Source organism: Aulonocara sp. 'chitande type north' Nkhata Bay, linkage group LG14, assembly GCF_057382095.1.
Source record: "Aulonocara sp. 'chitande type north' Nkhata Bay isolate Kocher_YH1m ecotype deep benthic linkage group LG14, A_spYH_male_GT1.1, whole genome shotgun sequence".
NCBI classification, from domain to species: Eukaryota; Metazoa; Chordata; class Actinopteri; order Cichliformes; family Cichlidae; genus Aulonocara; species Aulonocara sp. 'chitande type north' Nkhata Bay.
The window spans coordinates 6,414,715-6,440,906 of NC_141357.1; the positions used below are offsets into that span (position 1 = coordinate 6,414,715).

General features: G+C 39.1%; 1 protein-coding gene across 8 annotated transcripts; it reads left to right on the forward strand.

Annotated features, from left to right (window-relative positions):
- Positions 1 to 64: 64 nt before the first annotated feature.
- Positions 65 to 20,872, forward strand: inpp5ka (inositol polyphosphate-5-phosphatase Ka). 8 transcript variants are annotated; one of them, XM_086260732.1, is made up of 13 exons: positions 65 to 715; positions 1,114 to 1,195; positions 4,968 to 5,072; positions 5,150 to 5,258; positions 5,353 to 5,469; positions 9,363 to 9,538; positions 9,697 to 9,808; positions 9,911 to 10,020; positions 10,124 to 10,150; positions 16,223 to 16,454; positions 17,524 to 17,838; positions 17,922 to 18,026; positions 18,163 to 20,872. In XM_086260732.1, the coding sequence occupies exons 2-13, from the start codon at positions 1,125 to 1,127 to the stop codon at positions 18,250 to 18,252; spliced, it is 1,569 nt and encodes a 522-aa protein (XP_086116858.1). In that variant the 5' UTR covers positions 65 to 715; positions 1,114 to 1,124; the 3' UTR covers positions 18,253 to 20,872. The 8 variants fall into 8 exon arrangements, with proteins under 8 accessions (XP_086116858.1, XP_086116856.1, XP_086116851.1 ...); XM_086260730.1 differs by lacking the exon at positions 65 to 715 and adding an exon at positions 736 to 951; XM_086260728.1 differs by lacking the exons at positions 65 to 715; positions 1,114 to 1,195 and adding an exon at positions 3,017 to 3,400 and having other exon boundaries at positions 17,524 to 17,661; positions 17,737 to 17,838.
- Positions 20,873 to 26,192: the final 5,320 nt, after the last annotated feature.

Consider the following 26,192-nt stretch of genomic DNA (forward strand, 5'->3'; position numbering starts at 1 on the left):
AACACCCCCCCCCCCCCCCCACCAAAGACCCTTTCTGTGATATAGCTGAATGTCTTTAGACCATGCAGATCATACAATATCCAGATTAATTCATAACATTTATTGTGATTTTGACCTTTATTTTCTGTGACACATTTGAGTGCCACAAAAAAGGAAATGGGCTGTCAGTGCCCTGGAGAAAAATATTCACATGTGCGTTTTGAAACTAATTTTTTATTTTATTTTTTAAAGCTTTAAAATACTTGGCAGAAGTCAAAAGTCTTGATTACTGGCATTTAATATTGTTGAAGACAGGAGTCTGATTTCTCATGCTTTAACAGAAATAGTATTTAGTTATTTTTTTTAGCATTATTTTGTGTTCTTTGCAGAACTTTTTTGAGTAAACTTACATTTTTACTCGCGTATGATTATATTATATACTGGCAGTTTAGATTGAAATAGATTTGGTGTACAAACAATTAACTCTAGCGTTTTTCTTTTAAACTAGCCAACTTCCAGTCTCAATTAACAGGCATTTTCCCGGTTTTGTGTGCCAGTCGTGTGTCTTACTTGTAACTAAGTCCTTATGCCTTATCTTGTTCGTGCTTTTATTTTGAAAGTAATCAACTTCCCTATTTTCCCTATTAGTGAGCCCGCAGGCTGGATTATTGACGTACTGTACAGCTTCCTGCAAATAGATAAAACAACATTCACAAATACTACTAACGTATAAAAGGTAGCGTACGATAAATCATTATCGGGCATAATTATTGATTAAAGTGTTTGCTGTTGAATGTGAAAAAGCAAGACGCTTGGTTTCGCTAACTGCGCAGTGTAGCTAGCGCTGTGTTTATCAGATGCATCACCACGGTAGTGAATGGCTGTAAGATGTTAGCTGGGTGTAAATAAATGCTACAAACTTGGTAGAAAAGAATATGCACAAGCCGGGGGTGGAAAATGTGCCCTACTCAGGTTAGTTAAACCTCAGTCCTTACATGACAACTTTGTGAGTTAGCGTTGTCAGCTAACAACTATGCATAAGAGTTGTACTTTTACTTTAGTTTGTCCTTTCATTTCGTGGCGACGTGAGCTTAATGAAGTTGATTTGACTGAATTTGCCTCTTTCCCTGCCAGGTGTGGACCCGATGGAGGACAGTGAAGAGCCACTGGAAAGTCATCAGTTATACCTCGGGGAGAAGGAGGAGGAAAGCTTCAGGTTGGTGCATGGATGTGAAAGATGAACAGAGTCACTGTGACCGGGTCGGTGTTAGCTTTGTGTTTCTCTGGGAGCCAGAAGTGACTGTATTAGAAAAGGCTTTAAGTTAGCAGGTAACTAGCAAGCTTTGCCGGTAATTTGAATTTATAAAGTGTTGGGGTGAGAGACTTAGACATACGCTAGTGCAAATTAACACATTAGAGGTTCACGCAACTTAATGGAGTACGGGCTTGCGTATCAAAAAATCCTTTTAAAAAGCTCCTAAAGTCACAGTCGGCATATTTATAAAAAAATAAAAAATCAGGGGTCTAGTTAAGTGAAGCGTGGACAGTAATTTAGAAAATAAAATTCATGCATTCAGTATGACTTGAAAGTAGAGCGCGGATGAGGTGCATATAGACAGCTGAAGCCTCCTGGTACATAAACTCCAGTTCCTGGCTTCAAAAGCTTATGTCTCAATTCATACCAACTCACGGGATAAAGGTAATTGTAATTCAGCTGTTTGGATGGTTTAAGCTTTACTGGGAATTTATGCTTTAGCTGTAAATTTGCACTGTAGCTACATCATAACTGGAAACCCCTGTGAAACCATACAAAGTAAACTGGGCAGTTAAACAACAATTCTCTAGAAAATGTAACTACACGTGGGGTCCATGGTGTCCACAGCTATGGTGATTGATCTTAAAGTTAGGGAGTATCTCACCTCAGCTAATGTACTCAGCTAAACCTCTCCATCATGTCTGTGGTGTATTTTTAGTGGAATTTTCCATATTTTATTAATGGTCTGTATGATTTACTCAACTCAAGTCTCAGAACAGGACGTACTTGTGGTTTGTTTGTTTGTTTTTTCTTACTTGCTTGATTTTTCTAGCCCTGTGGTTTTTAGTCAGTTTTGGTGAAAAGTCTTTAACATTAGATATCAGGCATCCAAAAACAAACAAATAGAGAAGAAATATTTCACCTTTCAACTTGAATAATTTGAAAGCAGGAAAATGCTGTTGTGCTGCAACAGCAGTGATCTACTTTTTGTAAAGGAACTCAGTCTTGCAGTGCCCAAGTTGGTTGGCTTATTTATATTAAGAAACAGCAGAACATTTTCTTGCTGTTCTCACTATATTGTACTTCAGCTCCAGCCCTTTCCCCACATGTCTTCTTTTTTTTTTTTCCCACTGATAAGGCATTTCTGTCTTGTGTGTTGTAGTGTTGTTTTAGCCAGTTGAGCTTCTCCTTTTGTTGCACCAACATGACATCACCAAGTTTAGTGGTAAAGCTGGTTAAAAGACGTATTCCTTTCCTTTCCCCCCCGCTGAGCTGTGTTTGTCCTGCCTTTCTTACTGTGTGATGCATTTCTACATTAGCTAATGTAAGGCTTGTGATATTCTGGCTGCCTAGTGTAGCTCTCAGGACTTTCAGCCTTTTCTAGAAGCACGTATGTTTGTCCCATTTGGGTTAAATATGCTCCAAGACCAGACACAGTCCGCTGTTTGCCAGTGAACAAATGTCACTGCATTCTGGCAGGTGGATTAGGTTGCCCAACAATACATACCTAATGCAGATTTGAGGGGAAAAAAAGCAATGTGTTGCTGGTGTTCTGTCCAAGGAAAGGACAGCCTGACGGCTTGCTGAATGAAAAGGGACGTGTTTCCAATCACCCATGCAAGTTGATTTCCCAATGTTTAATAGGACTAACCTTTAGACATTTAACAATGAGATTATAAACAGTTTTCAGAACACAAAGACAAATTGTGGGCAAATGAACCAATTCTCTAATCACTCTGTTCAACTCTGGAGCACCTAAACCCCTGAGCCGGGGGGGTTTAGATGCCACTTCACTCAGTGGTTTGATTTTGCAGAAGGAGGACTGTGGCTCATTTGATTCCCTTTTTACATTTCTATTTTGTTACTTCCAACATCTTCCATCACCAATTGAGACCACAGCCGGCTCAAGCAGGCCTCGCAGTTTTGGACCAGGATGGATGAAATTACTCGGCTGTTGGGCAGCATAGAGCGTAAACGCACCGAAAGCGTTTCCACACAGTCAACGGGCAGCAAACTGGCCCTGCTCCATCGGCTTCACCAGCTGATGACCTGCGTCGAGGACTTGAACCCCAAAAACGAGCTGCACGAGAAGGTGGTCAAGACCCTGGATTACGCCTTCCTCGTCTGCGGCAAGAGAGCCAACAAGCCGAAGAAGGACAGCTTCAGGTGGAGACTGATGCTGACTGCTCACCCGCCTCTGTTGATGTTTGAAGCTGGAGATTTTATCGCTTTAATGAGTTTGTACTTGTTGCAGTAGTGTAGCTTGTATTGTTCTTACCTTGTCTTTCCCTGTTGTGCGTCAGTATGCTAAAATGTGGTTTTAGAGACAGCTGCTGTATTGAAACTCAGCAGTCATTTTGAAATGCCTCCATGGATTTATCTGAGCATTTAACTTTAAATTATCTAAATTTCTGTGGGATTTATCTGGGATATGAGAAGAGCATCAAAGTCAAATATGTTGTTGTTGTTTTTTAAACTGCTTAATAAGTTTGTGACCAATTAGAGTATTAGAAATCATTAATATTACTTGATTTTTGTGTTTATATTTCTACATCTTCTACCAAAACATCCTCGTATATTGTAATTCAGGAGTGTTCCCTCGCTGTCCTTTAATGCTTCTGAACGGAGAGGACTTTCTTGTCTCACTGTGGACACATTTTAGTATTGCAGAAAGCAACACTGAGAACTCATTGTGGCTGGCGTGATCCCATTGCAACATGACCTGTAGTTGTTGTCTGGCTTCAGGCAGTGACCAGAGACTAACACAAGACCCTTGCTGAGTGAAACCATCCAAGAAAATGCAGTCTTTTAAATTTAATTCATATGCTTTTATTACTTACACTTAAGTAAGTGTGAAAATATTATTCCATGTTATGAATGTTGCAAGTTTGGGTTCAAGGATGACTGATCTGATTATGTGTCAACTGCATCAGCCTGGCCTGCTTACGGTAATTGCACAATGGTGCTATTGTGGCAGCTTTTAAACCTGTGTTACGGGCTCGTCTTTGGTTCGAGATAAGCTGAAAGGACTTCTTTGATTGTGAAGCTTAAATGATATGCTGCAGCTGAATGCGTGTACATCGTGGACGCAGCCATCCCAAGTCCCATCTGTGAAGCCTTGGGCTGAGTGTTTAGCTGCTGAAGCCACTTGTATTTGTATCATCTAGTGTCACATGTTTTATTGTAGTGACCTGTCAATTACATGGTATATTTTAGGATGCAGTCTCGCCCCAAAGTATATAATGCTTTAGTGCTCCTGTGACTCTAATGGGGAGCATAATATACAAAGTGAACATTGTGTTGTCTTAAAGAAGATTTGAAATTTGTTATTGAAACCCAAAAGGGACCAGGAAAGAGTTTATTGAGGTTATAATTCAGGTCATCTGATTTTCATACCTGGAAAAATTAAGCCATAATTTAAGATGGTCTCGTTTGTTTTAAAGGTTGAATGTTGTACCTGATATCTAGTTCAGGGGTAGGCAACTCCAGGCCTCAAGTGCCGGTGTCCTGCAGGTTTTCAGTATCACCCTGGGTCAAATTATGATTTTATTAGCAGGCCTCTGGAGAACTTCAAGACATGTTGAGGAGGTAATTTAGCAATTTGAATCAGCTGTGTTGGATCAAGGACACATCTAAAACCTGCAGGACACTGGCACTTGAGGCTTGGTGTTGCCTACCTCTGATCTAGTTGTTTACTTCAGACTGTTTGTAATTTCCTCTTCTGTGCCCACAGGTTGCACATGGTAACGTGGAATGTGGCTACAGCTGATCCTCCAGACGATGTGACCACACTTCTCCACCTGAACTCTCCAAAGAGCCCTGACCTTTACGTCATTGGGTAGGTGATGTGATGCACAATGCATCTGTATAAGTGGATAAGGGGCCGATTTACAATCAGATTTGTGTGTGTGTTAGTCTGCAGGAAGTGTACTCTGGCCCGTTGAGGTTTGTGTCAGATGCTGTGTTCGATGACCCGTGGAGTTATCTATTGATGTCGCTTTTAGCGCCACAGAAGTACATCAAGGTAAAAAACCTTAGAAAACTCCCACACATGCCATACAGTGGATGCACACTTTCACAGGGTCAGGAGAACACAGTTTGTGCTGTGTGTGTTTCAGGTGTCATCCATAAGAATGCAGGGCCTGCTGCTGCTCTTCTTCTCCAAGCTGGAGCACGTCCCCTTCATCAGAGACGTCCAGGCGACGTACACACGCACAGGCCTCTTTGGTTACTGGGTGAGAAATGCTGAACTGCTTTATTATTTCACTTTTAGAAAAAATTCAGATGTTTTTAAAAAAAAAAAGAAAAAAAAGGGGGGGGGGGTGATCTAAATCAATCAGATGTGTTAGGGTTGTGCGAAATGACCAAAATCTCATTTCCCGATATAAACGTTTCTTATCCCAATAACGATATATATCGCAAAATAGTGCATTTTCTTTGTGAGTATTTAGTACATGGCGTGCTGCGGGGAAAAGCCTGTTCTAACGTTTGAGTCTAACATTTATTTTGAGCACCTGACAGCTCTTTTTTGCTTCTCATTCGTAAACTCTCTCTGCACTCTTTCACAGGATTCTTGTGTAGTTGGCCGTAGGTGTTAGAAGAGGATTGTCGTGTTTGAGTCTGTGGTGGGGACTGGTTTGCAGCATAATTTTTCATAATACAGTTTTCTGGTCTGTGTCATAACCAAACCCTGTCCATGCTACAGAGGTAGCCCTTGTTTTGGAATAAGGTCCTCGACTAGTCCTTCTGTTTAGAGCTAACTGGTTATGCCTCATCTTCACTGGCCATGCTGGTATTCTCTGTGCCTGCATCCATGTGGTGACTGTAAGCGCCATTTATAGTTACTTCATGTTTTTATTTGAGGTAATTTGTTGGATGCATATTCGGAAATTAGATGTTTGAGAATAATGCATATCATTTCAGTTATTTTGAAAAGTCTCAACAGGATCTTGAGCTTTATTGTGAAAGGTTTATGTGGAAAATAAACAAGCAGACAGTGGAGCTACACAATGGTTTTACCGTCGTTGTTGCTAACGAAAGTACACGTAAAAACAGCTGCTTGTCTGTCTGTAATGTGGTTATTTTAAATAAAAGAGAAACATAGAACTTTAAGAAATTAATATAGCCACTACAGTGACCATGAAAACGATGAGAAAACATTGCCATAAACAGCTTATTTTGCGACACCACGAAACAAACGATAGCATAATATGAAACGATAGATGTATATCGTCATCCAATATCGAACAGCCCTTAGCTGCATTGTTGTGTTTTTTGTTTTTTTTTATTATTATTATTATTTTAAAAATCTGGTGCATGCATTGGTCCCCTCAGGTTTTAGATACTACTCATCTCTGTTTGGTTATTTGTTTAAAGGTGTATTAAAATTATTATTTAAAAGCAAAACATTGTAGTACTTTGGGAAAAACTATTATTCAAAACAAGCCTCTTCCGCCAAAATTCTTAATTAGTGGATTTAGGATGTCTTCTTTAAGTCTGTCCTCATTGTGCAGTGCAGACTTCAGGTTTCCTCCTTCCTTTCCTTCCTATTTGTGTTGGATGCCTGTTTAAGGAAAACCTAAATCAGTCACAGCTTATCGTAGTGTCACAAATCCCACCCACAGATACTGACCTTGAATTCAGATTTTTGGTCAGCTCAGAGGAACTGTCTACTTTCAGATGGATGAACTTGATCATCATCATTAACCCTTTAAAGCCGGTCGGAGCGGACACGCTCCATTTCGCATAACTATTTTTAAATCTCGGTAGCACTGCAACCACGTAAGCTAGCGCAATAATTTTTTTTGCATATGAAACCGGAGGAGTTGTACTTACATCTTATGCCATCAGCTTGTCCTAGGTCACAGTTGCAAAAATTGCATAAAAAGCGCTTGCAGCAACAAAAACATAATATTCCAGAAACACGCTTTGCCGATCCGATCAGCTGTTTGTAACACTTCCTAGTCCATCAGCGTGAACTGTCGCATGTCCGCCATGAGCTGCCCGAAACCGGAAGTGACATCATTTTGCGGAAATGTAGTTTTTTACGATCGGGGCCTTATGAGCCTATACTGGTGTTTTTAAAAGTTATGTTTGAGTTCATGACTTTCTGTGTCGTTTCTGGGATGCTTAGGAACTCATATTGCTCTGCTTGAAATAGTTTGTTTTGATGCATATGCTGTTATTTTGCAAATTTGCATTATAATATTTATTTTCGTTTTTTTCCTGCAGTATATGAAAATTGGTGTATTTCAAAAATAAAACTATGAAGACACTTAAAATAAATTTCCTGTGGTGGGAAACTAGTTTGTGTAACTTTTTTGTATTTACAGTTTTGAGGGATAAACCTCTTAAATTTCTCTAACTAGAAATATATGTTAAAAAAACAAAAACGATTTTCAAATTTTTTGTAGTTTATTGCACTTTTTTGCAATTTATGTAATTACTATGCACCTAATGCAGACATATTATTAAAGTTTGGGCTATAATGGTTGTATTGATGTATAGCAACTTGAAATGCTCACAAAAATGGCTCCACAGCATGTAAAAATATACTATAAGCTCTGGCAGACTTGGTTCTATGGTAGGTCTTAAAGGGTTAAGCCAAGCTCACACTTCCAAGAGAAGTAGTGCTGGCCCCTTTATAGACTGTATATAAACGGTGGATGTTGGTTTGTGTACTCCTTTCACTGTCATCGTTGGAGCTGGTTTTCTGTTTCACATGTGTAAACACCCTCTAATAGGGCTGCTCGATTATGGCAAAAATGATAATCACGATTATTTTCACTGAAATTGAGATCACGATTATTTGACGATATTTATTTAACCCTTTAAGACCTACTATAGAACCAAGTCCACCAGAGCTTATATTATTTTTTTTACATGCTGTAGTGCCATTTGTGGGAGCATTTCAAGTTGCTATACATCAATACAACTGTTATAGCCCATATTTTAATAATATGTATGCATTAAGTCCATAGTAACTACATTAATTGCAAAAAAGTGCAATAAACTACAAAAAAAATTGAAAATCGCTTTTGTTTTGTTTACATATATTTCTACTTGGAGAAATTTAAGAGGCTTATCCCTCAAAACTTTAAATACAATAAAGTTGCAAAAAATTGTTTACAACAACAGGAAATTTATTTTGAGTGTCTTCATAGTTTTATTTTGGAGATACAGCAATTTTTATATACTGCAGGAAAAACAAAAAACAATCCTATGATGCAAATTTGCAAAGAAAACAGCAGGTGCATCATTTCACTGTGGGAAGTGTTACGAACAGCTGATAGGATCGGCAAAGCGTGTTTCTGGAATATTATGTTTTTGTTCCTGCAAGCGCTTTTTATGCAATTTTTGCAAAGCTATATGTGGAACGAAACCGTGACCGAGGACAAGCTGATGGCATCAGATGTAAGTACAACTCCTCCGGTTTCATATGCAAAACAAATTATTGCGCTAGCTTACACGGTTCAGGTTCTACAGGGATTTAAAAATAGTTACGCAAAACGGAGCGTGCTGCTCTGACTGGCTTTAAAGGGTTAACAATGACTTTAAAAAAATAATATAAAATAGTGTGCAACACCACTGAAGTTTTTTTTTTTTAAACTCTCTTTTCAACCAACAGCAGTCACTCTCCAAATAACTTCTGCTTAGCTTTCCGAGCTTCCCTCGGGTCCTCTTAATCAGCGGTCTCCAACCTTTTTTGCGCCACGGACCGGTTTATGCCCGACAATATTTTCACGGACCGGCCTTTAAGGTGTCGCGGATAAATTAGGGAGGGGCTAATAATCGGCTCAGTCATTTTTAATGATCGTTGAAAGCCCAGATCGTAATCGTGATTAAAATTCGATTAATTGAGCAGCCCTACCCTCTAATGTGTAAAACTAGCACACTTCTCCTTGAAATGAGGAATGGAGTAACATGTAGGAACATATGTCAAACCAGATCCCACTTTGTGAACTCCAGTATTTTTGTTTGGTTTTCAAGAGGGCTTCTGCATTTATTACATGAGGGTCACCAGCTGATGGAGGAGTTGTCTCTCGCAGCTTAAAAACTGAACAGAGTATGGAGTCTAGTTCAACACATTCACTGTTTTTCTCTTTTCTCAACCCTGTTTCACTCTCAGGGTAATAAAGGCGGCGTCTCCATCCGATTATCTTTCTATGGCCACACGCTCTGCTTCCTTAACTGCCACTTGGCTGCTCATATGAACTATGCCTCAGAGAGGGTGGATGAGTTTGAGTATATCATGGACATGCAGAGCTTTGACTGTAAAAGAGCTCCAGCTATTGTTGATCACAGGTGAGAAGACGCACATGATACAAACTGTGATTCACCTGAATGTTTGGGATAAGAAATGATGTTGAAGCTTCACATATCTCACCAAAGTCACTTCTTCATTATTCTTTCATGTGTCACCGTCCTCCTTCTCTGTCTCTTTTGCCCCTCTCCTGGTCAAGATTGGTTTTCTGGTTTGGAGATCTCAACTTCCGAATTCAGGACCACGGCATGCACTTTGTCCGCACCTGCATCGACAAGCAGAACTACAGCCTGCTGTGGAGCAAAGACCAGGTGTGGCCCTTTAAAGAGTCTCACAGCTCCTGATCCTCCATCCCACATAGCAGCCTCGGTAATGTGACTATGAAACATGTGTGTTGTTGTTGTTGTTTTCAGCTGATCATGATGAAGCAGAAGGAGCAGGTGTTGCAGGAGTTTGAGGAGGGGCCTCTGGACTTTCAGCCCACATATAAGTTTGACCGTAGCTCTGATACTTATGACACCAGGTAACACACAAGAAAACATCACCATAAAAACCATGAATCATACTCACCCTTCTCTTTGCTCACAGTATGCTGTTTTTATCTGTACCTCTTTCCAACTTTACAGACTCTACAACACATGGTTTGGCTTTAAGTAAGAGTTCAGAATCCATTTGTCCACATCTAGCATGTAGTTCACATAACCGAGCTTCACTATGTGTGTACACGCTACTTTTAACACGGCAGTAAAAGTAGTGTCATGTTTTTGTTTTTAATGTGGTAAGTTAAAATGTCACTCATGTGTTCAAAGGCTTACTGACGATTATGTTTATCTGTAACATGCTGCACATTAAACAAACACACAGGTGTTCAGGCTCCTTTCCTGCGCTTCGTGCCTTAAAGAGCACACGGCCCATGTTTCTCTAAAAGTTGGGACAGCGATCTGACGATGTGGGTCATGAATGCAGTCACATCAGCTGGATGGGCTTGCAAAGAAATTTCTGTTGCACGTGTTTGTCCGGCATCTCCACTTCCTCAGTACACTAAAAGCCATGATTGTTCTGGTGAAAGTCCCGATCAGCAATAACACGAGAAAAACAAAACAAAACGGTTTGACACGCCTGCTTGTAGTTTCTAGCTCATGATCTTTGGACAAACTAATATCACAGACAGCTTAATATGCTCCTGTGTATCAAAACAGCAATACACAGTAAACATTTCAATGCAAGCACTGGCCAATAATTAAATCAGAGTGTGAAACACATTGTTAGTATAGCTCTGGTTTTTGGAGAGGCACACAGACCTCTGCAAAAAACACGAAACATTTACTTTTCTCTACATTTAGTATTTATTACACATCAAATACAGTGGGAAAGTCTTCACTGTGACTAAGTTTATGAGTCAACGACAGATCAGATTTGTAATGTGTTGTTGAGCTAATTGTGGGAGGCTTTCCTCTGATTTTATCACATACCTGGAGTGTCACACAGCACCAGGAACCATCACCAACTTATCCAAAGCAGGACAGTTGGATGTGTTTTTCTTAGGCAACACTTCATTAATTACTGTTAATTAATGCTGTGTACTTCAGTTCAGCTTTAGCTGTTTTTAAAGGGTACATTTTATTAAAGTTTATAAAGTGTGGAGGGATTCTTAATACTACATGCATGATGTGACATGTGCAAGTGTCCAAGTGTAAGCACCTTGGTCAGAAATCGAGAAATGACGTCCGTTGATGTACTGCCCGATGTTGGATATAGCACAGCTGGATAAGTGTTATTAGACCACTTAATTAAAGTCTGATGAGTAACATTAATGTAAGAGTTACTCCTGTGTGAAAGAGAGCCGTCACTTTAACGGCTTTATTAGCCAGCAGTGTGTCTGAAAGGGGCTGAACAGTCTAAGAAAGACAAACCCTATGGTTGTGTTTGCAAATCAAAGACCGAAATGCTTGTTGGTGCTACAGATTTTCATCTGCGCTCACATTACGGCAGCTGTTAAAGGTACACTGTGGATGCTTTGATCTCTACGGGCACATCAGAGCAAAGTTTTAGTTGTAGTTTTAGCTAGCATAAGTTCCTGTTTGTCAAATGAGATATATATATATATCTCAAAAAAAGGAAAAGAATCTCCACAGGGTACCTTTATGTATCATGTCTACACTGATGCAAATTTAACCCACAGCATTAGCTTTCAGAATGTGTTATATAAATATGATGTGCCTAACTATGGAACGCCAGGACTGCCATAATGAATTAATTAAATACACCATTAAATAATCAATTAAATGTGGCAATAATTAATTAAAATTGGAATTAATTAATTAAATAAATAGTTATGACACATGTAATTAATTAATTATTGACACATTTAATTAATTATTGACACATTTAATTAATTATTTAATGATATATTTATTTATTTCATTTTGGCAGTCCTGACGCCTGGCTCTCATCATGAAATAATTTTATCTGTCAGCCTCACCCATCAAACTCAGGGGGCGGGGTTAACGCTGCCCATGCAGCTTCTCTAACATTTGATTGGTTGCCGTGCAAAGTAAGTCAAAACAGGTCGATCCTAGAAAATCGATTGCTTGTGTAGACTTGGGGCAGCCAGGTATCCCAGAATGCAGATGAAATCACAGGCAGCAATGGTGGTGGTGTAGTTTTAAAATACCCCGTTTTTCTGTCACCAGCTACACTTTTAACAGTGTTTTAGCCGCGAATGTCGCAACGTATGTCTGGTCAGGTTGTCAACATAGAACATGTTTGCAAAAGTGCTCAGATGTTTTCAGAGATTTCACTAGCTCTGCTAACAGTTAGCATGCAGAGTGCACCGAGGGGGTACGTTAACCGGTTTGTTTACATATTCCACTCTCCGTGTTCCACATGTTGCATTCGCAGATTCTCATTTTCACCGAACGATCGTCTCTTTCCGCCTGGTCTTGTGTCTCTGTGCTTCTGTAACATAAAGAACGAGCTGACATTTTTCTCACGAAACCAGCGATCAGCTTAACAGACCCTCAGTTTACCTGCATGCATCCTCCTCCTCATCTGTCAGCTGTTTAACACCTGCTGCTAATTCAAGAAACACGCCTAGTTACCTGGTGATAGTCACAGTTTAACTGGGCAGCCGGTGCTCAATATAACGCAATGTCAGCGCATTTTTCTGCACAAGATAAGTAAATATAGTGTTTTCCCCGAGCGCAGAGCTGCTGGAGCTTGTTTCCTTACAGAGCACTTTAGAAGAAGAAGAAGAAGAAGAAGAAAGTACATTATTGTACTTTATTGAGCCCCGTGGGGAAATTGCTCTCTGCATTTAACCCATTCACTCAGTGAAGCAGTGGGCAGCCATTGGGCGCCCGGGGAGCAGTGTGTAGGGACGGTACCTTGCTCAGGGGTACCTCAGGGTAGCTGTTAAGGGGAATCGAACCCCCGACCTTCCGATCATGGGGCAACCACTCTACCTACTGAGCTATCCCTGCCCCTTTATAGGCGAGCCAGCTTTATCAGTGGCTGATGTCCAATCACCGGCACACAGCTTTGAAACCTCAGCTGAGTTTTAGCTCTCAGTGGTTAAACGCTGGATTTCATTCACTCAGGTTCTGTCTGTCGGGTCACGTTTACTTCGCTGTTTTATTTACAACTGAGCAAATCGGTTTGGCTAAGGTTAAAGTTACGTTTCATAACTGCATAGTTTCACAGACGTTTAATGGTTCACTGGCACATGTGTTAGACTGAACTATCATCTAAATATCATCTGTTTTTTAATAGTTATTCAACTGTATTCTAAGCACCAGCTGTCTGTTAGAATGTGATTTTTTTTTTTTCTCTCTCTGTTGGCAGACGTATAAAAATGCGCAGGAAAATCTGACATGCATGGCGAACTTCAGCGACGATATTTAGGGAGGAATAAACACACATCAAACATAAATGAACCATTTGCCTGTCTCCATAATTGAGAGCATTTTCTCTTCTTATCTCAACACTCTCTCTCTCCCTTTTTTTTTTTTTTTTTTTCTTTTTTGCTTTTTCGGTCATGTTATGTTTACCTGTCAAAGGCTTGTTACAAACTATGAAACACATCGTGCAGACTTCTGGATGTTAGAAGAAAACTAATACTGCTCATGAATGAGACTAAAGGCAGGAAGGTGTCCTTTAAAACTAAACATGTTAATAGGACCTCCCTGTTTATATCATAGTTTATGATATAGCACGTGTATTTCAGTAATAGCCTGCTGAGGTCACTATACGTGCTGGCCTCATATCAAATGTGAAGGCAGACTGAGTCTATGTTTGACGTTTTTTATATCTAATCTTCCTTTTCAAACATTTAAACAGCAGCGAGTCTGCAGCTGAGGGAATACAAATTCAAATTGTCGGAACAGGTTTGCTCGTTTCTTGGATTCATTTGGTGATTTATTAAATTTATAACTGTTATTCTAATCTGCTGCTGAGTCTCTTACACTTTTCTTTATGCTGTATATTTTCACGTCTCTGGAATAGTTGGCAGTTAGATAGTCAGCTGGGAAACTTTGTGTTAACTCATGGAGCTGAGGATATCGTGGACATGCTGACCTCGCTGCGTGGTGTACAGAGCGAGGTCAGCATGATTAATATTCACAATAAAAATATTAGCCGAACATCATGAAGTCTGTATGTGTTTCATAGTGTCGAACAACCTTTGTACAGTTAAAGCCAGCAGTTACTACATGATGGAAACACCAACGTTATCTCTTTTATGTGTTTATACACAGGTCACGCTGATTACTGAACAAAAACCCAAAGATCAGATGTTAAACAGATTTATTTGCTCTCTCTCCTCCTTAAACATGTTTTTAATGTTAGTTATAATTCAGAATTGGCGACTGAAACACGTAGGACACATAAGAACATCAGGAAATAAAACACCGATAAATATAACCTCAGTAAAAGAACTCAGCGGGGGTTACTACAGCTGTGTACCGGGGCCTGCGCTTTGTCGGTGGGATTGCTTGCGAGGCGAGCGGGTCTATCCCACGCTTTGCCGTGAGACTGGGCAGACATCTCCGAAATCATCGAAACACTTTTGCAAAGAGGCTGTATCTTGACAAACCGACCAGACACATGAAGATTAAACCACTACATTCTCGGCTAAAAAAATATTAAAACGGTATTTGGTAACACACAAACAGGGTTTTTCAAAGCTCAGTTCTGTTAGCTTCCACATGCCGGTTGTTGTGTGCTAGAAACAATGGCCACCAGGCCAAAGCAATGGTTTTGACTCGATCAGCGTTAACCCCGCCCCCTGAGTTTGATGGGTGAGGCTGACAGATAAAATTATTTCATGATGAGAGCCAGGCGCCAAGACTGCCAAAATGAAATAAATAAATATATCATTAAATAATTAATTAAATGTGTCAATAATTAATTAAATGTGTCAATAATTAATTAAAATGTGAAATACATAAATAATTAATTAAATGTGTCAATAATTAATTAATTACATATATCATAACTATTTATTTAATTAATTAATTCCAATTTTAATTAATTATTGCCACATTTAATTAATTATTTAATGGTGTATTTAATTAATTCATTATGGCAGTCCTGGCGTTCCATACCTAACATGGATGGCTGTAAATGCATGTCATGCTAATACGGTACTACCATTGTGGATAATAGAGTGTGTTTGATTATAACGGGGTTCCAGTCAGAGCTGGCACTATGTATGATGGGGTGGGGTTCTGGGTGATGGCCAGAGGTGTGTGTTTGGTGAGGGTGGAGGATGAGGGGTAAAAATAGGCATTTTCAAACTGATACCTGGCGGTCCTTTGGTGACAGTGATGGCCTTAAACATTGTACTGTAAATAAAAGGTAAATGGACTGATTCTTATATATCGCTTTTTACTCTCCCGGAGTACTCAAAGTGCTGTATACAACATGCCACATTCACCCAATCACACCCATTCTCACAAGCACTGAAACTAAACAGAGTGCTGTTTTGCTAACAACATTCACACTCCGATGGATGCATCAGAGAGCAACTTGGGGTTAGTATCTTGCCCAAGGATACTTGGCATGCAGACTGGAGGCGCCAGGGATCGAACCACCAACCTCCCGATCAGTAGGTGACCTGCTCTACCTCCTGAGCTACAGCCACCCCACAGGTTCCATGTGACCTGAGGGGGGGGAAAAAAGGTGCTGCCAAGACAGATTTGTTTCCAGCTATGAAGAAGAATTTGAAGGAGAAAATGAGTGAGGAGGATTTTGATATTTCTGTCATCTCTGACATTATTCTTTGGTTTCATTTATGTGCACAAACATGAAGGGTAAAATATTTCTAGTGCCCAAAACTGCAGCTCCTCCAACAACCTTTTGGAGGCTTGCTCCAAAAGTAAGTCAGTCCCCATAGAGACTCTTGGGTCCCGTCCCAACTTTATAGTATTATAAAACAGGTTTTCCAAGTATTCTTAACAAACAGCAGTTCAAAGAATACATCAGTGTGCTGGTTTTCTTGTACCTGTGAAATACTTTCCAGTTACCCCGTCACTGAGGTCCTGGCATGTCATTTGCTGCCTGAACCTTTTATTCTCCCCAGCCCCACATCATATTGGTATAAGGCACTTCAGCCAGGCATGTGCCTCATACCAACGCAGGTTCTTGCTTTAAACACTTGACTTTGTCTGACAACTCAAACCGGCCTCTGCTCTCTGTCCATCTGTCATCTATAACTACCTGTCCAGTGCTAAGAAGCGTAAACCTGCCTGGACTGACCGGATTCTGTGGCGACTCCGACCCAAAGCCCTGCCCCCGGATGAGGAAAATGAAAACAAAGTTGGGCTAGATGCAAAGAAGCTCAAGCAGCTGGAAGAGGACATGGAGTACCCCCTGAAAATCAGACAGGACGTGTACACCAGCATGATGGAGTACAGCATCAGTGACCACAAGCCTGTCATTGGTATCTTCACACTGGAGGTGAGAAACTGGAAACTGTGACTATCCAGATGCAGTCAGTCACCTTTCAGTCATTTGTTTATGACCTGAATTATTGATGCAGGTCATCAGTTGATTGTGTTGTGTATTTATTGTCGACGCTTTTGGAGATGATGTAAATCATCATCCTTATCATAGCGTCCCACTAAAAGTGAGCATGCAGGATGTGATGGGAAACATCACTTACTGCTCAGTGTGGAGGTAGCTGCAGTTATTACGGGGACATTAAGCTGATATTTTGAAATATCAAACTCATTTCACTGTACAAATAAGTTTTGACAACCCATTCTAAAAACAAAAATTTATTTTTAAAGGACCAGTAACTGAATACATGTCGACGTTGCGTATTTAAAATACAAAATCTGAGTAACTGTATTCCACTACAGGTACCGTTTCAAAGGGTGGTGTTCAGAATACAGTTTGTTGAAATAAATGGATTACACGGCGGTCTTTTTCTGTTTCATCTTAGGTTACGCCCTCTCTATTTGTGGTCATTCCACTCCGGTGGAAACCCAAACAAATCACGCATTAAGAGGCTCTAATGCCTGTGTCTTAATCTCTCGGCCTGTGTCACCTGTACTTGCGGTTCACATAATGACGTGAAGAAATATATGTAAAATTTATTATTCAAAAAAAATTATTTAATATGAAGGCAACAGGCAGAGTGTTATAGGTACAGCTCTAAAGAATGTAGCCTGAAAGCACTTGAGACTATAAACTTATCTGAAAATTCTTTATTACACTTGTAACTTAACTTGACAGGTCATTTTTTCCCATAGACATTCGTACAACTGAAAAAGTGTTTTTGTATGCAGACGAGTCGCCCCCTGCTTACATGCAAAACAGGTTTTAGATGCTTTGGCTTCACACTCTTCTGACAAAGTGAATGTGACTTCAATATTGATGCAATCTCCTCTAACCTATCCATCATAGATTTTGTCATGATAGTGTGACTCTCTTATCCCTCTTTTGAAAGTCTCCATAGCTGTGTGGTTCCTCTTGTACAGAATGTGGTTTCTAACTTGGACTGTTGATTTGTGCGTGCCTACAGCTGAGGAAGATGTACGAGACTCCTCTGGTGCGTCTGCGGGCAGAGGGCGACTGGAGCGCAGATATTGATGCCATGGTGGTCTACAGCCCTCTGCAGCCATTCCCCTCCAGTACTTGGGACTGGATCGGCCTCTATAAGGTTGACAACACGTGTTTCACTGCTGGCTGGTTCAGTGTGCTAGTTGAAAGTCTTCATTTTTGTGTGAATTTTCAGGTTGGTTTCAGCAGCGTGTCAGACTACATCACCTACACGTGGGTCAAAGACGACGAGGTGGCCTTCAACGAGGAGGTTATACAGGTGGTAACTCTTGTCTCAGTGAGTGGGACTGCAGTTTGAACACGAGCCGGAGCAAAAGTGCATGTAAGCCTCAGGTGATGGAAATGTTCTTGTTTCTGTAGGTTTATGTAAGTAAGGAGGAAATCCCCGTGCAGGGAGGAGACTGCGTGCTGTGCTACTACTGTAACGCTCTGAAGTGCATCATTGGAATAAGTGAACCATTCCAGGTAATGAATTGGAAATAATACATGAAAAGATATTATTGTCTTTTATTTGGAATTACACCTTAAAAGGATTTTCTGCAGTACTGTTCTCGTGTGGATGGAGGTCAGCATCAGTGTTATCTGCTCATCTGTCTTTTAGGTCCAAGCATCCAAGGTAGCCATTGAGGAAGGCATGCTGCCTGAAAGGATCAATGGGCTCGACAAAGCTGTGTCTGGTGATGACTTTTAGAACTGAAGTGTCAAAAGTCATAGATTTGGGAAACTGTAAAGGTTTTCTGTCGCATTTCTTAACCTGCAGCTGAAAAAGCAACTTAGGAACTGTTCTCTCTTTTCCCCACTGCACCACTGATCTCTCTAATGCTACCAGTGAGGCTGTTTTGTTATTTACTCCAGCAGTCAAACGCATTAAAATGGAAGCTCACATTTAAATTGGCATCATGTTGAGCAAAGAAATTTTACTCTTCTTTTAGTCTTTATGAGTAAAAATAAATAAGATGGAATGCTTAGATTTTACCAAATATGTTTGTGTCACGATGGATGGGTGAAGAATATTTTAGGGTTTGTGATACTCAAGGAAATGGTTAAGGCCTGATTATCCACAAACCACTGCAGATACAATTACTCATTCTTGTACTGTTTTTTTTTTTTACCACATGGATCCACTCATTCACTCCACGATGACCAAAGTTATATCACTGAGTCCATCCAGTGGACCCCCTCCACACTTACAGTAACTACAGTGGTGTTCAGAGCTATTGCGAACCAAAGTTTCATGTCACACCACTGTTTTTGAACTATTTTGCAACCAACAAATATTCACCTCCAGTGGTTTTCAATTTGAAGGTGTTTTCAAGACTTAACAGCTGCTCTGGGTTTATGCTTTATGGCTTTTGCCGCAAAGCATAAAAACAACAACTTTTCACTGAAATTAAAATATCTGACACTTCTGTTCCTATCTCCTGATGCGAAGAATATCACAAGTCAAGTCTTGCATAGTCCAAATGGAGGCACATGAAAGCTTGGCTTTGTACTTGGTCTGAACACGCTACAATGCTGTGGGAGGAAAAATGCTCACACCTACTCTTAAGAATAGGTTCGGCTCCAACTTCACTTTACTGCTACTGTAATGAAAAGGAAAAGGGAACATGAGTTGGCAAAACCCACGGGCCGTGTTTGTTTGAAGGGCACCATGGTCACGTTCAGACTGAGTAGTTATTCTGTGAAAAATGAGCTGTCAGCCTGCACTGCTTACTACTTGGAGTCGAGTATCCTCGATGCCAGTGTGCGAACCTACACTGCTAAGTTTTTATTTCAATGGCAAAACCGGTGTGATGCCAGACCAGCTGCTTACACATTAAAAATGTCTTAATTTATGGTTAGATAATGGCTAGTTAGAGCAACCCCTCAGATGACAGTAGTCAAAAGAAGCTCTACGTCCACAGTCACTGCATGTGACTGTGTAGAGGTCTGCAGGACCAGACAACTTAAATTTCCTTTCCACTCTTCTTTAAAACAGTACAGCCAGTACAGGTAGACACAGAGTTTTTAGCTGTAAGGTAATGATCTTAATCCGTACTGTCCTGAAAGCATCGCTGAGGTACGTAAGCTGGATCTAGTCATGATTTTAAATGTTTCCTGTGTTATTTAAAATATTAACTTGGCTTTTGGAATATCCATCCCTGTGACTGTGAGTGCTATTGGGAGGTGAGATGATTTCGTAGCTTTGATTTCTCTCTTCTCAGTGTTTTAATGAACTTCAGTTGCTCCTGGAGGACTTGAAAGAAAAGCTGTATAATACAACCTTGTTTTTTTGTTTGTTTTTTTGCTGTGGCTGATTTTTTTTTTTCTTTGCTTTCTGCCATCCACCTTCTGGAAGGTTCCAGTTTTATATAAGAAAAACAATGATTCCTATCAAGGTTGATTGTGACGTCACAGTAAAAACCTTCAAGAAATGTTGCACTGTTTACTGTATTTGTAGGCTCTCGTGGTATTGTTAGTGTGATTAAATACTATATATAAATGTGTAGTTTTGATTGAACCATGTGGATTCAACAAGTGCCTCTGACACACCGCTTTACATTTACTGTACTGTACTATGCTGCTTAACTTTGATACATGTATCGTAACATTGACTTGATTACTTAAAACATGGCAAAATGTTTGTTGGAGATCTTTTTGAAATGTACATATTTTGCTTTGGTCTGTAGAAACATTTCCTGATCTGGATTATCAGCTGTAGAGGCGTCTCCCCCTTCTTTTGAATTTAAAGAAACTAAATGGCATTTGACTCAAAGCACCAGTAAAAAAAAAAAAAAGAATATTTACTACATACATGTATAAATACTTCCTTTAATTGGCAGATGTAGAGAAGAAGGAAAATAATTCCTGCTCACTGCTTGCAGTGACGTTTGTGGATTGTAGTAAGGAACCGGGTTATGGTTTATGAAAAGAGATGCTGCTGCTGCTGAGTGTTAATACCAAATTAACTTTTTGAGATTCCAGGTTCCACTGTATTCTCAGTAATGTCACATTTCTAAAACTTGGAAACCCACACCAAAATAATCTAGATGACTGCTACAGTCCAGGTTAAATATGTGAAAATATGCACACTTGATTTTTAGAGGGGACTGTCCCTTTAAATATTGCTGTTTTAAACTTTGAGCTATAGAAATACTTGTTGTGAATGTTGCCGTTACTGATTTGTTGGAATCAGTTATACTTGCGCACACATGCACACATATATACATATCAATAAATATACATATATGTTTTAACTGAAGGCTGACTTATTTTCTGAAATGCCAATGAAACATACTGTAACCGAATGCAAATAAATTTATAGCTCTGAATATGCAAGATTAAACCAGTGTGTTTGTTCTTGGTTCAGTGGGTGTCGCTTGTCTTTTCAGTTTCAAAGTGCATCTGCTGTTCTCATTTCCAGGAGCATACTTGTATTCTTGGACTCTGCTAAAGTAGAAAAAAAAAAGAATAAAAAAAGCAGCTCCTCAGCTTTAAAGGTAGTTTTGGCTCACAGGGATTACTGACAAACACTGAGCTCATTAACAGAAAAGTTAGCATTTGTTTAACATGGGCACCTACAATTGTCATCTAAAACGTAATATTATTTTGGTACGTAGCATTTTTGGAATCTTTAATGTTCAGTTACATTTTTATACTATCACAGTTTAATATTTCTACTTTAAATGATTATACTTCTGCATTAAATTTCTTGCTAGTGGTTCTGAATTTCCTTTAATAAAGTGTATGCTTTCACTGACAGGCTGGCTGACAGCCATCTGCAAGTCCTCACTGAGTCACTGAACTGAACCACTCAACTGTGTTCTGTCAGTCTGTCTTGAATTTTTAATGAAATTAATTGACAATGGCTTGCTGTGTGGTACAGGCCTCCGTTTTTCTGAGTATATTGTCCATCACTTAGCACTAATTAGCAGATATACAGTGCTTAGCATAAATGAGTACACCCCACTACATTTGTCAGAAAACTTTTAGTTTCCTTTCACAATCAACATTTCTATGAGATACTATACTACAAAATTCTCCCACAAATGTGGGCCATTGAATGCGAACAAGATTTGTGAATTTGCACAGACAAAAAAGTGATTTTCCCAACAAATTAATTCAAGCCCATGTGGCAAAAATGAACACACCCCAGTTAGTCTTAGGAGAAAAGCCACACTTAAGACTACAAAATTCGAATGAACAGGCATTCAACCACAGGTGAGTCTAATGATTCATTTAAGAGGTGCCCAGCAAACAGGTGATGATATAAGGGAATTACTTAACAAAGAAAAGCCCATCGTGCAGTTTTCCAACACAACAATGATCCAAAACACACATCCAAAGCTTCTGTTGCTTTTCTGAGGAAGAACAGGGTGAAGGTGATTGAGTGGCCAAGTATGTCTCCTGATCTGAACCTAATCGAACACCTGTGGGAAATTCTGAAGCGACAAGTTGAGCATCACTCTCCATCCAGCATCCACTCTCTAAAAGAGGTTATTCTTGAAGAATCGAAAAAGATAATGTTGCAATATGTCGCCAACTTGTTCACTCCATGCCTAGAAGACTTGGTGCTGTCCTTGAAAATCACGGTGGTAATACAAAATACTAGATGTAGTAGTTTTCTGTTGCGTGGTGTATTTCAATTTTGCTTCAACCAATAAAAATTTTGGAAAGTGTTCTTTTGTTCATTGAGCTACTGATTAAATTTCTACTTTTTAAAGGGGGTGTACTCATTTATGCTGAGCACTGTATGTCTGTACGTGGGAGATGTGTGGTTTGCTTCCTAACCAAGCTTTCTAGCCTTAGCTGCCAAGTTCAAACTGACTTGACTCATTCAAATCTAGTAACCCTCACAAAGATGAGGCCTGAAAGACTCATTTGCAAGCAGAATATGAAACCATTGGTTGAAGTTACAGTTCATGCATTAAATTAAAAAATGAAAAAAAAAAAAGCTTTATGGGTTTTTCAAATAAAAAATATTTGTGTGTGTGTGTTTTTTTTTAAATACAGTCAAAATAAGAGATTAGGCTATATCTTTCTTTTCACTGTTAAGTCTGTTAAGTACAGAGGACCAGGAGAGTCATGCGCATTAAAATATTCATTAGTTATTAATGTCAATTACAAAATAATTTAATTCCTTTAATTTATTTTATTTATCCCTTTATATGTTTAAATGATAAAATTCACTTCTTGATCATTCAGTGTATAATAAGAAGATACTTCTGCCCTTAGCTGAATGTCTCTATCCGGCTTATGCAGAGAGCTAAACATTAAATGGCTTTAATGAACACTCAGGAGACTGTGTCGCATTCTTCAGAGCTTTACTGATTTGCGCCATTTGTAAATACTTTCGTTCTTTTTAAAAAAAGATTATGACTTTTCAAGAGCAACCGATGCAGTAATTGTTAGAGACAGAGAAATGGACCTTCCCTGACGAGTGCTGGGAGAAAAACTCTGGCGCTTCCCCATTAAAACACTAGATGGCAGACCTATCCCATTACTTACAGAACAAATGAGCTGACCCGTCATAACAAACTTAAAACATACCCATGGGACAGAATAATAATTTCTAAATAAATACTTCAAAATTAACTATTAATCTATTCATAAATACTTCAAATGAAATGGATTTTAAGAAAAGGGGATTAAACTCAATAACAATGTGATTTCAAAAAACAAAATAAAATGATTCAAAAGTCTAATATTAATAGAGATTTATTTCCAAAATGGCAATTCCAGCCTTCTGTTTTAAATGTATTTCTATTTCCTGTTAGCTATGGGAACAACTAGCATAGTAGCTCATGCATTAGATTTGGTATTAACTATGGGTTGAGCTAACAGATTAACTATTGGATTAGCTTTACCATGTTTCTTGTGTCATTTAAAACATTAACTGGGCTTTGTTGTTGTTGTTGTTGTTGTTTTTTTTTTTTTTTTAGCTGTGGCTGATTTCTAGCTTTCTGCCATCCACCTTCTGGAAGGTTCCAGTTTTATATAAGAAAAACAATGAATCGTAACATTGACTTGATTACTTAAAACATGGCAAAATGTTGGAGATCTTTTTGAAATGTACATATTTTGCTTTGGTCTCTAGAAGCATTTCCTGATTTAGCATTTTTGTGATTACTTTGGTCCTTGGAAAAAGAATCAACATAAACTAGCCATGTGGTCAGATGTAAGGAGCTATCTGATTGGTTGGACTGGCTGGGCTGTCTGGACTTTTGTATGCTAAGGAGACCTTTTTAAGAAGAGTGTGTTCTTGTATATAGGGCATATGCTTTCTTGACAAAAAGCTAAAGGGATTAATCATCCATATGTCTGGTGTCATTATACAGGAGCATATGTTTGTTTTTTATGAAAACTGCTGATCTCAGACCTGCACTGATTTCAACCCTGCATATCTGCAGTCAGCTGCATCAAGAACATGATATTTTCTCTGACAGCTTTAAACCCAATGTAAGATAAAAGGTCTTCACTTGTATGTTGAAGTAAAAAACCTGCAATTCTCTCACTGTGTTAAATGTATTTAATCTGAAGTATAGGAGCTCTGTAGGGGGAATGTATGAAAAGAATGCATTTTTGAAAACCATTGTCAGTAAATCGTCAGCAGTAATATTGATTTATGTAGTGTAAAATGCTGATGGGGAATGTTTTTCCTCCAGAATAAATCCTTAAACGTTCTGTGCAGTTTGTCAGTAATAACATTTGGCACATGTCTGACCTATCTTAAGACACAAGATATGTAAGAATGTAAAAACTCTAATAATAGTCATCAGCTTTAATGTCTGTTATTTATCAACATATCTGAAACCAGGGGCGATTCTAGAAACAGAGCTTTGGGGGTGCTGAGTACCCAGAGAGATGCCCAGCCAGGCAAGAAAAACTTTACTTGTAACGATGAGACTTCTTCCCTGTCTCTGTCAGTCCTTGCATCCTTAAATGTCTCCAGTTGTCCCGAGTTCTCTCTGACTGTCTCCTTGGTGCATTTACACCCCTGTTCCTCCCTGTCCTCGTCGTCTGTTGTCTTCATCTCCATTATCAGTCATCATAATTTTACCATCTCTGTGCAAGTCTGCAAATTTCTTTATTAAATCATATGATTCTTAAATTCATCAAATCTCTCTGTGCCTGGGTCCTCGTCACAAAACATGACATCACTGTTTGGTACATTTTAACACAATTTAATCCCCACATTTGTGAAAGAAAAGCAAAACACTTTTTTGAAAAGTCTGTAACAAAACCATCAAATCTGAAAAAAAGGTTATTTAAGTGCTGCTAAAGACTACTACTGCAAAAGAAGAATGGATTGGAATAGAGCAGGGCGATATGACCAAAAATATTTAGTGTGTAGTGAGCAAAAAGTAAACTGAGTGCATTTTTTGGACAGAGATTCACTTTTAATATGTATGTATAATAAAATACAGATACATAAAAAACACACTCCAAAAATAGAAGAGTCCTTGAAATGTATAATTGTACAAAGTATTAATAAAGAAATTATAAAAATTAAGACACCGTGGTATATGGTACAATGTATACAATGTATGAAGAGATCTTTACTGCAGATACTCCTATGGCTTTGCATATTTTTTCTTTTCTTTTAACCTATGTCACCTCACCTTGAAGTTGGCAAATCTGTCTATCACATTTTGGTGGTCAAGTCTCTCAAGCATCTCTTTCTCAACTGACATCACAGCCAGGTGCTGAAGTCTGCTATGACCCATGGTCCTTCTCAGCCAGGTATGCAGCTGACACAAGACACTAAAACACCTCTCACAGCTACAGCTGCAAACTGGGATTGTTAGGGCAACCTGAATAACAGTTTTCAGTCTGGGGAAGATCTGATTACCCAGAAGATTGTACAATGTTAACATATCTGGAATGGCACCAGCCTCACTCTTGAGCTTTAAAAAGTTTTTGGCAACCGTGACTTCCTCTAAATGAAGTTTAGACAACCCAGTTTGTTTTGCAGATTCTGTATAGCAGCTTTAATATAGGGAGAACACAAATTCCAGATTTTATGAGTAAAATTTGTTTTTTTTTCTTTGTCAGTTTTACAGTTTCTGTTTTGCCTGTTAGTATTCCCTGTCTGTTTTCTTATCTGGTTCTTCCTGACCTCGTACTTTCTCCTCTTTACTCTCTCCCTCTTTGGACTGACAATCATACACAAATAGATTGTATTCAATTAGATTAAAAAATTACATTAATATGAAAAAAATACTATTAATATCACTAATAAAAAAAGTCCTCACTCGGTGTACTTTCAACCAAAAGGCAAATAACCAAACCACATGTACATCCAATAAAAGATATAAATATTGAAACACTGATCCAACATTATCCTTTATTGACGGATCATTTGATCTTACACTTTTACCTGAATGTGGCTCCTTTTTTTGAAAAAACTTCCATTATGAGCCTGGCTGTCACGTACACACACACACACACACACACACACACACACACACACACACACACACACACAGGCAAGGTACTCTTTGTGTGTATGTAGACGTCATATGTTAATGAACCGATGCATATTCATGTAACCTCAATAAAAGAACAGTGTTATAAGGTTAATGGGCATCCCGTCAGTTAGCTAGTTAGTACCTTGGGTTTAAATTTGGCACATGCACATATGAGAAAACA

Coding starts and splice junctions, on each gene's coding strand:
- inpp5ka (XM_086260725.1), top strand. CDS start 3,168: ATGGATGAAATTACTCGGCTGTTGGGCAGCATAGAGCGTAAACGCACC. Junction 5,470..9,362: donor CAGGCCTCTTTGGTTACTGG/GTGAGAAATGCT, acceptor TTTCACTCTCAG/GGTAATAAAGGCGGCGTCTC. Junction 9,539..9,696: donor CCAGCTATTGTTGATCACAG/GTGAGAAGACGC, acceptor CTCCTGGTCAAG/ATTGGTTTTCTGGTTTGGAG.